Source organism: Schistocerca serialis, chromosome 2 (genome assembly GCF_023864345.2).
Source record: "Schistocerca serialis cubense isolate TAMUIC-IGC-003099 chromosome 2, iqSchSeri2.2, whole genome shotgun sequence".
In the NCBI taxonomy this organism is placed as follows: domain Eukaryota; kingdom Metazoa; phylum Arthropoda; class Insecta; order Orthoptera; family Acrididae; genus Schistocerca; species Schistocerca serialis.
Window position 1 is genome coordinate 507,995,188 of NC_064639.1, and position 13,645 is coordinate 508,008,832.

Sequence of the window (13,645 nt, forward strand, 5' to 3'; positions counted from 1 at the left end):
TACGAATATGAATATGGGACACCTTCTTATCGACACACACTGTATAAGACCAAGTGCTTTTCTCTTTTATTTGAAAGAGATTATACAATCTGAAGTGAATCAAGTGTGAAGTACTGGTTCTAAATGGTAAGCTGTAGCGAAATGGCTTCGCACTGGACTGTAATTTCCCTCCGCAACTGATAACGACAGCGAGTCAGATGATGTGCATCGTACGCAGTCTTTACTGAAATGTCAACAGATCGGGGAATAGGCTAAAAATCAATAATGCAAGGTGTTTAAAAATGTTACATATTCCTATAGGAAGTGGTATTGGTCAAAACTTCCATATAATTTACTATAAGTATGTATGTGGAAACCAACACCTGTTGAGATATGGGCCGCTCTTGGAGACACACTCATAGGGCCACAAAGTTTACAAAACAGATTAACATGTGTTGTGTAAAGCCGATTTCTGCGCAGTAATTCACCAGCGCTATTGGAGAAAGTTACCCTACACAAAGACAATGGCTGTGGTTTATGCACGACGGAGCACCACTCTGTTGTCCGTAGATTGTACGATAGTACCTCAGTGCAACTTTTCATGGCCGATGGATGGGTCGAGGAGGTCCCTTAGCATTGCCTTCCAGCTCACGAACCTGAATCTGTCGGATTTCGGGCTGTGGTGACATTTAAAGGCATTGGTGAATTGTCCAACCCATCGATGATGTGTGGACGTTGCACGAGCGTATGGCCAATGCATGTGACGCAATCCGAATGGAGCGAGGTGTATTTGAAAGAGGGCTGAAGGCGGTGTCAGGATGTGTGGTAACCACATGCAGCACTGCCTGTAGCGTCTACTTCTACGTCACAGACGGCTGGCAATGACAGAATAGATTAGCCCATTTCTCAACAGTACTGTTTTTTTTATTTTTTAAATTTTTTTACGACATGTAATGATACGAACTTTTCTTCCAGTTTTGACCAATACTGCCTCCTGTAGGAGTATGTGGCGCTTCTTTTAAACAGCCTGTAGATACAGGACGTTCCAGGAGGAACTGTAAATATTCAGAGATATGAGAGGAGAGTAAGAAACTTCAAATGGACATATGCCCTGGTTTCTGAGATAGAACATATTTAATGTACATTGATTTTTGTTTTCTGTATTATTAAATACACTGCTGGCCACCGTAAATGCAACACCAAGAAAGACAAGAGGTAGCACAACAAGATTTATTTTGTAGATAACATGTTGACCAAGTATCAAATGATTACGTTTACAGACGTCTGTGACATGTGGTTCCTGCCAGAATCAGTAGCCAGAGTAGCCGCCATTGTTGGAGATCACCGCTGCCACACGTCTCGGCATTGAGTCAAAGAGACGTTGGATGTGTTCCTGGGGTACAGCAGCCCAAGCAGCTTCCACACGTTGCCAAAGATCAACTGGTGTGGCAGCTGGGGATGTAATCTGGGTCACTCGTTGAGCAACCATGGACCACATGTTTTCTATCGGCGAAAGATCCGGAGATCGAGCCGGCGAGGGAAGCAATTCAATCTGGTTATTGACGAAGAACCTTTGGACAATGCGTGACACGTGTAGTTGCGCATTATCCTGTTGAAATATGGCTGTGGTCGAGCCCTGAAGGTAAGCAAGGACAACTGGCCCCAGCACCTCGGATATGTAGCGCCGGCTATTTAAAGTACCGGCAATGCGTACTGGAGGCATGCGAGAGTAATATCCAATACCGCCCCATACCATAATACCCGGTGCAAGACCAGTGTGGCGGTGGATAATGCAGCTGTCCAGCATCCTCTCTCCACGGTGTCTCCACACTCGAATCCGACCATCGTGGTGCTGCAGACAGAAGCGTGCCTCGTCAGTAAAGACAACGTCATTCCATTCTGCCGTCCACATCCGTCTGTCATCACACCATTGGCGACGGAGACGTCTGTGGTTCTGCGTCAATGGTAGACGAAGCAATGGACGTCTTGCGGACTGACCACTCTGCTGTAAACGGCGACGAATGGTACGCGCAGACACTGGATGATGCGTTACAGACGCAATGTGCTGTGCTATGGTTCGGGATGTCACTGAGCGATCCGTCACTGCCATGCGCACAATTTGCGTATCAGCACGTGCAGTGGTGCACAGTGGTGCACCGAGGTGAATGCGATCGACCACGTCGGTCCGTCGTACCCTCCTGCATCCAACGGTCACATATCCGCATTACAGTTGTTTGGTTTCGTCCAACACGACTAGCGATTTCTCTGTATGATAATCCACTATCTCGGTAAGCCACTATCATTCCTCCGTCGAACTCGGATACTTGATCAAAAGATGTTCGCTGTTGTCTATGAGGCATAACTGATCGTCTTGTGAAACAACCACAAGGTAAACACACGTGCCGAACGTACACTCGTCGAAATCGCCAAGCCTTAAATGGCGATATGAGGTGGCGCCACAGGCGCGCGTGATGTGCGTCTGCGCTGAAATTCTAATCAGTTGCATATCTCATCGCTGCAAACCCATGGTGTAAATTTCACTTGATTCGGATGCTTCCTTCAGGGTGTTGCATTTACGGTGGCCAGCAGTGTACATTGTCGGGCCTACACATGTTAGTAAATTTTACTACACGCCTTTTACAAAGTATCAACTGAAAAATACGTATTTTTAACACACTCCACTCTTAGCATTGTCCTACACGCCACATTACAGGTGTTGTACAGTTCACAATAAATGTTCGAATATCCCACCGACAACTTGAATGCATTTGTGCACTCTTGGGAGAACATGTTGTATTGCTTGTAGGAATGCCTCTGCACGTTCCCTGACGAGTGCAGTAACGTCTAAGATGCGACCGGGCTGTTCATCTCGCGTACTCACCTGTAGTTTGTACTCCTCAGGCTTCATCCAAACCCACAAACAAAAATCTCATGGCGTAAGGTCCTGCGAGCTTGGTGGGCAGTTAATTGTACTACCACGACCAATCTAGCGATTAGGGTAAGTGCGGTTGAGATCTTCTTTCGCATATTGGTAAAAATGTGGAGGGGTTCCGTCATGTTGGAAGTACATTGCAACCCGCGTGGTCAAAGGAACGTCCTCAAGGTATTCAACAAACGAATTTTCCAAGAAAAAAATTCAAGTAATTCTGTCCTGTCATTCTCTCTTCTGAAATGACTAGACCTATGAACAAATATACATTAAAAGCGTTCTGTCTCGGAAACCATTCGCAGTATCGCATATGTCCACGTGCAGTTTTTTGCTTCAAATGATAGTTCCTGTAATATCCTTGAATACTGACATTCATCCTCGGACACCTAGTATTCCACCTGTAAGACTTGGTTTTCAAGACTATCGTGATCATACTCTGCAGTCAAACTAGTCTCCCGGAGGTGTCGGTCGGTAGTGTGTGACGTCTGGTGCGGGCAGTGAAGTGACCGCTACCACTTGTTGCAGATCCCTGGCGGCATGCTGGCGCAGCGGATCGGGCCCAAGCTGGTGTTCGGCGTCAGCAACCTGGTGGCGTGCCTGCTGGCCGTGCTGCTGCCTCTCGCCGCCAGCATCGACTACCGCGCCCTCATCGCCGTCAGGGTCCTCCAGGGGTTCATCGCCGTAAGTACACTCCTCATTGCTGCCAGTCTTGGGTAAACCGTCTCCATCCGGGAATTGTTTTAGTCTGCACCGTGAAATGCGGACCTTCCTATGTCACATACGCTAGCTAATCATAAGTATCTGGACACCTGTTAGTGGAATTTGATATGGAGTAAGTACGCACTTCGCCTTTATTACGGCTTAAACTATGCGGGGGACACATTCAGCGAGATGTCTGAATGTCTGTGGAGGAATGGCAGCCCATTCTTCCTCAATAGCCATAACCAGATAAGAAAGTAATGTTGAAAGCAGGGGTTTGGAGAGAATTCGGCGTTCCAACTCAAACCAGAAGTGTTCCATTGCGTTCAGGATAGGATTCTGGACAGAACAATGTCGTTGCAGCTGCAGCCTGAAGTTTTTTTAATGACTTCATTTTCGCCATTCGCTGTGCCAACCTTAGGTCATTTTCAGGTGGTTACAGATGGCGAAAACACAACAGCCGCATTCCTGGCTCCATAAATATCTCCCACGACCATTACAGATATGTCACAGTAGTGTTAGATTCCTCTGACATATGGTCACCAGATGTTGCAGAGGGTGTCGAACACCGGCGACTTCAGCCGGCCACCCACTGGTGGAGATGGTCTCTCCATTTTCACAGACATCGGCCTTCGAGCTGAGACTCCCATGTTAACTACAAGCATTGCGACCCGACCCTTCCTCACGTCTAGCTGTCGGAGCTTGCGCACCACCCTCTCGGTGACTGTTGGCAGTCAGTGCGAATACTGTCAGTCGCAACTTTGTGTCAGTTTGCAATAGTCTAAACAAACAGAGAAACTTTCCTGTTTTATCCTACTACGCACAGAGAGGAAATTATTTAACCTACAAGTGGGCTGCACATCACTTAGTTTTAAACTTTGGGGAATTAGGCTGGGAGTAATTGTTTAAACATAGTAGGTAATAAAACTCTCCCTGTCCTATGTACACCGTAAATGTTTAACCCACAAGTGAGACATTTCACCATTTAAACTTAGCGGATCTGGGCTCTTTGATTTTATACTTAGCCCAAGTGGCCATCTTGGATTGTCATATCAGAATGGTGAGAAAAACCATGGATTTTTTAAATTTACACCCATTTAAGCTTAGCTCAAGTCGATTAGGTCCACTATTTTGGATTTTTTAATTTCCTACCATTTTAAACTGAGATTTCGAGCCATTTTTAAAACTTCCAGCTTCTGGGATTTTGGAAATTCCTGCCATTTTATACTTAGGATAAGTGCTCTGCTTCCGCTATCTTGGACTGTGACGTCAGAAATTTGTGGGCAGGAGTGGGGGTAACATTGTTCGATGTCATCAGATGAACATCAAGTGAAATCATCAGAAATATGGCAACAGTGCAGGCTGTGTCAGAACCTGCAATTCACTAATACTGCTACCTACAAACAGATAAAGGTACCGGAGATTCTAAGGGCGAGTAACAAGAAACACGACAAGAATTATTACTGTTAACCTGGACGATAGATATGAGCTGTCGTATGGGCTACTGAGGGCCGTAAGTACAAGTCTTAAATACAGTAGTTTCAGAACTTTTAGTCGGGGAAAACTGACAATGGTTATCATCACTTTTTATTTTTGTCCAAAGCCTTACCTTGTGTGCTGCAGGGAGCTGCCTGGCCTTCGATGCACTCCATGACGGCTAACTGGATCCCTCCCAACGACAGGAGCAAGTTCGTCACAGCTTATCTGGGTAAGTGCCTCTCTAGTTCTGAGACGTACGTACGTCTAGCACAGCCGCTTCATTTTGTACTCACCTGATCTCATTTTCCAGATTTCTGCCTTTTTCTTTTTTATTAACGTTATCCAGCTAGAAACTAAGGCAGTCCATTAGTTTTCCATAAATACATTATTACCGTCTATTTCTGTGTGTTTGTAGCTCATGCCTGTTACTCGCTAGTAAACATTCCCTGTAAGTTTGGTTAAGAGTTTCCGGCTGTGCACTACAAATGGTCTTAGCAATGCCGTACCAGCCCTCTCTACTCCTTTCATAACCTCCACTATTTTTCATGCATTCCTATTTCTCATAAAGAACCTCCTCTGTTTCTCCTCTTACATTTCTCAACAGTCGTACCATTAGTAGCTTGCTGCTTGATACAATCACGTCGTTTAAATATTTGGGCGTAACGTTGCAAACAGATATTAAATGGAATGAGCATGTGAGGATTGTGGTAGGGAAGGCGAATGGTCGACTTTCGTTTATTGGGAAAATTTTGGGAAAGTGTGTTTTATCTGAAAAGGAGACAGCATATAGGTAGCTAGTGCGATCTGTTCTCGAGTACTGCTCAAGTGTTTGAGACCCCGCACCAGATCGGATTAAAGATAGACATTGAGGCAATTCAGGAGCGAAATGCTAAATTTGTTACCAGTGAGTTCGAACATCGCAGAAGTATTACAGAGCTGCATCGGGAACACAAATGGGAATCCCTGGAGGGAAGGCGACGTTCTTTTCGAGGAATACAACTAAAAAAAATTAGTTAACCGACATTTGAAGCTGATTTCAGAACGATTCTACTGCCGTCAACATATATTTCGCGCAAGGACCACGAAGATAAGAGAATACGCAGGCATATGGATAGTCGTTTTTCCCTCGCTCTGTTTGCGAATGGTTGAGGAAAGGAAATGACAAATAGTGGTATACGGTACACCCGTTACGTACTGTACGGAGTATGTATCTAGAGTAGTTGTGGAATCGTTATATATTTGTAACATTTCGCCGGCCGCGGTGGCCGTGCGGTTCTAGCGCTGCAGTCCGGAACCGCGGGGTTGCTACGGTCGCAGGTTCGAATCCTGCCTCGGGCATGGATGTGTGTGATGTCCTTGGGTTACTTAGGTTTAAGTAGTTCTAAGTTCTAGGGGACTGATAACCTAAGATGTTACGTCCCATAGTGCTCAGAGCCATTTGAACCATTTGTAATATTTCTCAGGAACGTCTGTTCTTTCGATTGAGACGTACTATTAGTCAACAGTGTTTTCATTTATCCGTACTATCGCAAAATAACTTATAATTTTCTTGGCACATCTATCTTTCAAAACTCTTCTGTGGCACATTAATAGAACCATATTCCACCTTTCATTTTAAGGAAAACAATGAAGAAATGCCAGACTTTAACCTTCTATCGAAACCAAGGTCATTACGCTTGAAGCACTGGCTCAAACGCTCATGGACGAGGATGAATTTGTGCTGTATTTCCCTTAACTGTTCTTATTGCTAGTCCACCCACGACGACGAAGAATCAGCACCGTGTTGAATACCTACCGCTTGGGAGAATAATCATTTACATGCAGTAAATAACGTGAAATTATTACAGTTGCAACATCTCGAGGGAACTTCAGCGTGACACAGAAAACACAGGCACTTCAAAGCAAACACGACCACATCAATTAAAGCCTAAGACTAATGGCAAGAATTTTCTTAATACCCTACATTGCTATGACTTCATAACACTCGAACCACCTTAAATATCAACACAAGTGGAAAATACGCAAGTTACAGAATCAAACCATAAACTAATAGGCGACCATTGTTCAAGTTTGAACAGGCAAGTTACAGATACTGATCCATTAGCCACTTAAATTCTATCGAAAATGCGCTCCTACTCTTCTAGGGCAGGCAACTTAAACAAGGACTAGTAGTTCGAACAGTCCCCCTTTCTGCTCTAGAGGTAGGTGGCTCACGGTCGCAAATCTCTAAACAGTTCCATTCCTATATTTACTTATTACTCAGTAAAAGTAAGTAGATAATATTTAGTTTAAGAGGGGTAGGACGTCAAACGGGCCGACTTCGAGAAGGAGAGGCACCACAGGACATTTTAATTTGCACTGTCTATGCTTTTATAAATAAATTCATAAAACTTTGTCAGCATGACTAGGAAGGATTCAGGGTTCACACTCATAGCAGTGGAAGTTCAAAAACACGAAAAAATAATATTTTTTAAATGTGAAATTTCATGATATTTTTCACTTACTGTTGGCTGCATTTGATGCTATAGGTACACTTTTCTTCATAAGTAAGAGAGATTCTTCGATGAATTTTGCACAGCTTACAAACCATACATACAGGTGTATGAAACTCTAGAGTTTATTTAATCTATGGGAAAATGAATGGGCTGTTACGTTTTGAACTTCGTGTTTAGAGTAAACTCGAATTTTATAGTTAATTATCTCAATTTTTACCACAGTTTTTAACAGATTTGGGAAATTCTAGAGTTTCATACACATGTAAGTATGGTTTGTATACTGATAAGAACACATCCTCACGGATGTGTTCTTGCGAGGAAACCACTATAAAGATGCTGAATGGCATCCTAAGCATCTTGCGTCCTTTTCGCAGTTCGGCAAAGATCCTTGCAGGCTCTGGAGAACGTATAAGTTCCTTTTTCATCATGTCCCGAATGTGTTCAATTGGCGAAAGATCTGATGATTTTGCAGTCGTTTTACGACATGAAGAGCACTTTGTGTCGCACAGCCGTATGTGCACATGCACTGCCCTGCTGAGAAAGGACATCACCTTCTTGCAAGGGAACCTCCCCATCGCACTCCCCTCAGATTTAGTTATAAGTTGGCACAGGTGGATAGGCCTTGAAAAACTGAACACACATCAATCGATAAAACAGGAAGAAGTTGTGTGGAACTATGAAAAAATGAGCAAAATATATAAACTGAGTAGTCCATGTGCAAGATAAGCAACATCAAGGATAACACAAACACAGGAGCGTCGTGGTCCTGTGGTTCGTGTGAGTAGCTGCAGAACGAGAGGTCCTTGGTTCAAGTCTTCCCTCGAGTGAAAAGTTTAATTTTTTATTTTCAGTTTATGGGACAAACTATTATGTTTTCATCAGTGTTTTGGGAGTGATTATCACATCCACAAAAAAACCTAAATCGGGCAAGGTAGAAGAATCTTTTTACCCATTCGCCAAGTGTACAAGTTGGGTGGGTAGACAACAAATTCCTGTCATGTGACACACATGCCGTCACCAGTGTCGTATAGAATATATCAGACGTGTTTTTCTGTGGAGAAATCGGTTGACCTAAGACCTTGCGATCAAATGTTTCCGGTTTCCATTGGAAAGGCACGTCCTTTCGTCTACTAATCGCACGGTTTTGCGGTGGGGTCTCAAAACACAGACACTAAATTTATTACAGCGAACAGTGACGTCAATGAACGAACGGACAGATTATAACTTTGCGAAAATAAAGAAAGAAAATTTTTCACTCCGAAGCTGCTCACGCTAACCACGAGACCACGGCGCTACTGAACCTATGCTGTCGTTGATGTTGCCTATGTTGCACATGGACTACTCTGTTTGATATTTTGCTTATTTTTTCATAGTTCCACAGAACTTTTTCCTGTTTTCTCGATTGATGTGTGTTCAGTTTTTCAAGGCCTATCCACTGTGCCAACTTATAACTAAATCTGAGGGGGGTGCGATGGGGAGGTTCCCTTGTTAGGAAGAAAAAAGGCAGTAGCACAGGACAAGAGCCTGTGGAATGTAATGGTCAAAGATTACATCCAACGTCACTGTGAGTTGCAACTCGCGATTCCTCTCCTCCCCCCCCCTCCCCCCATGAACCCTGGGATGGGAGCTGTATGTCGTAGGTGAATGTACTGTGAAATAGGCAGCACACCAGATTTACGCCTTACATTAATACATCCACCACTCATATACAGACAGAAACTACTCTCACCATCGAAGACTGCAGAGTGCCATTCCACTCTCCAGTCAATTATTTCAAGACACCAGAGTAGTTATGGGTAGAGGTGTCATGGTGACAGTGGGAATCTGGCCAGATTCACATATGTTCTTAGTTCTGTTCCAAGCAGACGTTTTCTCAGTGGTCCCTGATGACATACCAGGTGGCTGCAGTTTGTCCCTGGATGATGACTGGCCGGCCACTGCTGCTCGCACAATGCGATGATCTTCATATGCGTCTGTATTACGCGGAGGTCCAGACCTGGTCAGCAGATGTGGGACCTGGTCAGCAGATGTGGGAATGTTCCACAGACTAGTGTTGAAAGCAGCGATACATTACCGATAATCTGTACCCAATATGTGCAGCAGTCCTCCCATACATCAATCCAGCTTCCCGAAGACCCACAATGCGACTCTGTTCAAATGGAAGGGGCAGTTCAACAGGGCTATGTACTCGTCGGTGGGGAATGCCTGTACTCTAGAACGAATGATGCAAATATAGTTCACCTCTAACTTCAGCATAGCTTCTGCTTGGAGAGTCAAAACAGAGGATGCATAGACACGCCTCCTGAACGCCATTTGACTTCAATGACCTTTACAAATGAATCACTAACTCTACAACCCTCCACTGCACACATGTTATAGCCTGTTGCCACTGAAAACAGCCATTAAGGGCGTTGCATTTCTTTCCAGCAGTGTAGTAGTCAGTTTGACCAGAAAATCGCTCGAGTAAAACGGATTTAAGAGAATGATCTCATAGTCAGGAGGACGTCTATTCAATTTCTCGTCAGAAGCTTAGATTTAGGTTTGCTGTGCTTTCCCTACTTCGTTTCATACATGTTGGTGTTATGGCTTGAAGAAACTACAATGGTCTTATCATAACTTTGGGTTCTTTGACTGCTCTGGGAGACCCTTGATCGAACTACAATAGATGAAATATTGGTTCACTTTATTACAAGATTGATAAAAAGATTTACTTAACTTTATATAGTCATTGCCGCAGGAATTTACAGAATATTTAAATGTTCGAATGTGTGTGAATTCCTAAGAGGCCAGATTGCTGAGGTCATCGTTCCCTAGACTTACATACTACGTAAACTAACTTAAACTAACTTATGCTAATAACAACACACACATACTCATGCCCGAGGGAGGGCTCGAACCTCCGGCGGGAGGGTCTGCGCGGCCACTCCGCGCGGCACAGAATAATTACAACTGTTTTTGAAAATTAAAGCGTCACTTGATGCACACATTTACTAAACTCTTCTCTTGACGTACAATGTTCACAAAGTTCATAATGACGGTAATTTCTACAACATGAGTCACTCTTGTGTCCTGACTAGTCGACGTTGTCTTCTTGATGGGAGGTCACGAACTGGGCTGAGCCTTCCTCTGCTCGGTTCTATATCGGCCTCCGTGCGGTGGCCCTGTGGGCATGGGAGCGAGGCTGTGCACCCGCCAGTACCTCCCAGTAGTCCGTTCGAATTGCAGCGAGACATTGCTAACTTCTATGGTACCCGTGCTTGTTGCCGACTTTGGTGTGACATCGCGACCTTTGGACGATAGCACAGTTGGGATAATCCGTTTGAAAAGAACTAGGACGCTTTTCTTCCCTCCACCTTCCCCCCAATCATAACACATGTTTGATCTCGCCGTCGGCGGGATGTTAAAATCTAATTTTCTTCTTTTGACACTAGTGTCTAAAATTACAGCAACAAACCGCTATTTCCCCGTCCTGTGTCTAATTCACGATATTATCATACAAACTGTCAACCAGATGTCCGTACGATCGTGTTCTGCAAGGAAGATGAGATTCTGGTCAACGGACAACCATGCCAAAGATGTTGTCAGGACACCTATGAAACGGGGTAGCGTTTGCTGGTGCAGCCCCACATTCACAATCGCAGTCTACACGGTCACAGACGGTGCGTTATAGCACAGAGAAGATGCCTACCAGACTCTCTGCGGTGGAGGACTGTACAAAGAAAGGAAGCAGGACAGTCGCATAATGAATAATGTGAATCGTTCTGTTGTTTCTCTGAAGTGGCGATAGTTTACAGAGACCTAAACTGTATCCCGAAGACCAGGGCAGGGCTGATCACGTGTGACTTCAGAAGAGAGGACCGTTATTTGGCTGTAAGGGCACGAGCATTACCACTTTAGTACTGCACAACTAGTATGTGAGCTCACAGCATGCAGTTGACGTGTTGTATCGAGGCAAACGGTGTGCAGAAGGCTTAGACAGAACGGCCTTTATTGTCGGGGTCCTGCTCTATTCCTCTAACGCATTTTCACAGTAGGGAACGTCTAGAGTGGAATCATTAACGTATCACCTGGACGGTCTAGCAGTGGGCCCATATTGTTTTCACAGATGAGTCCAGATTTAGTCTGGAGAGTGATTCTCGATCAATTCGCATCTGGAGGGAACGTGGAACGACTTCAGGAAATTTTGGAAATTTGTGATAAGGTCTTATGGGACCAAACTGCTGAGGTCATCGGTCCCTAAGCTTACACACTACTTAATCTAACTAACGCTAAGAACCGCACACACACATGCACTCACACACACACACACACACACACACACACACACACACACACACACACACACACATGCACGAGGGAGGACTAGAACCTTCAACGGGGGAAGCCGCGTGGACCGTGACAAGACGACTCAGACCGCTCGGCTATCACGCGCGGCAACGATTTCAGGACCCAAACATTGTGGAAAGAAGCCGATACTGAGAGGATACCTGATAGCGTGGGCAGGGATTATGTTTACCACTCGAAACCCTCTTCGAGAAATTGTAAGGGTGAATCGGCAAGGTTTAACTGCTGTCAAGTATCGCGACGAGATCTCGGGACCTCATGTGCGGTTGTTGGGAGGTGCTGTGGGCCCGGACGTCGTACTGATGGACGATTATGCTCGACCTCATACAGCGTGGATGGTTGCCGTTTTCTTGGGAATGGAAGATATTGCACGCATGGCGTGGCCTGCTCGCTCTCCCGATTCGAGTCCCATATACCAAGTCTGGGATGCACTAGGGAGACGGGCTGCGTCACGTCAGCATCCACCAACCACTCTCCAAGACTACGAGCAGCTCTGCAGGAAGAATGGGCGTTATTGCCTCGACATGAGATCGATGACATCATTCATAGCACGCCCCGTCATTGGCAGGCCTGTATTGCTGCCAGATGTGGTCGCAACTCATACTGAGCACATTAACCTGTTGTCGGAATGTGTGTGCAAATCCGTTAAGTTGGAAAAAACGAGTAACATTTTTGTCTACCGTTATGCGTGTTGTAGTTGTTTACGTTCTGTATTATTTACATTGCTTTTACTTTACTATCACGTGTTTATACTGTTTTGTGGCGAAATAAAAGCAACGTTGCAAAATTTCCGTTCGTTGCTTTAATTTTGGACACCAGTGTATTTTCTTCCAAGGGTTGTGTTTACATGTACAATAAGCCAATATAATACACTGCTGGAGAAAAGATCGCAGCACCAAGGAGGAGTTGTGCGACATAAACGAAAACTGTTAGGTGTATTTCTACGTTTGAAAGATGACATCTATTCAAATTTCTCGATAGTCCCACAAGAGTTGCGCCGGTCGCTCAACTATGAGGATGCAATCAGGTTTGCTTGGAATACACTCTGTAACGGTCCTGAGCGTTAGTTACATTTGAAATTGAAAGTGTTGAGTTGATGTTAGTCAAATTGCCTTTATGGCGGCATAGATGCCATTATCAGCACCTCACTGAATTTGAACGAGGTCGTGCAATAGAGCTACGAGAAGCAGGATGTTCCTTCTGCTATACTGCAGAAAGACTTGGCAAGAACGTAGCCACTGTACATGATTGCTGGCAGCGATGGTCACGAGAATATACGTTCCAAGAAGACTGGGCTCCAGATGGCCACCTGGCAATACCAAGAGGGCAGACTATTGTGTTCAGGGAATGGCTCTGGCGCCTATGACTCAGGCGCATCCTACTGCTCATACAGCAGGAATCTGAGCTGCATTTGGCAGCACAGCGACACAAAGAACTGTTACAAATCCGTTACCTCAAGGACAGCTCGAATCCTGCATTCCACTGACCCCAAATCACCGCTATTTGCAACTTCAGTGGTGTCAAGCGAGAGCTCGTTGGATGGCAGAGTGGAGGTGTATTGTGTTTTTTGATGAAAGCTGGTTCTGCCTCGGTGCCAGTAATGGCTGCGTGTTGGTTAGGAGGCCAGTTGAGGGACTGCAAACAACCCGTCTGCGTCCTAGACACACTGGACCTAAACCTGGCGTTATGGACTGGGGTATGATTTCGTATGACAGAAGGA

At 44.9% G+C, this 13,645-nt stretch overlaps 1 protein-coding gene across 1 annotated transcript in view; it reads left to right on the forward strand.

Moving 5' to 3' along the window:
- The window catches only part of LOC126456155 (uncharacterized), a 157,032-nt gene that overhangs the window by 85,744 nt on the left and 57,643 nt on the right, over window positions 1-13,645 (forward strand). The window contains exons 5-6 of the mRNA XM_050091909.1: window positions 3,434-3,589; window positions 5,231-5,315. Of these exons, the coding sequence (XP_049947866.1) occupies window positions 3,434-3,589; window positions 5,231-5,315 (241 nt within the window). The remainder of the gene's footprint in view (window positions 1-3,433; window positions 3,590-5,230; window positions 5,316-13,645) is intronic.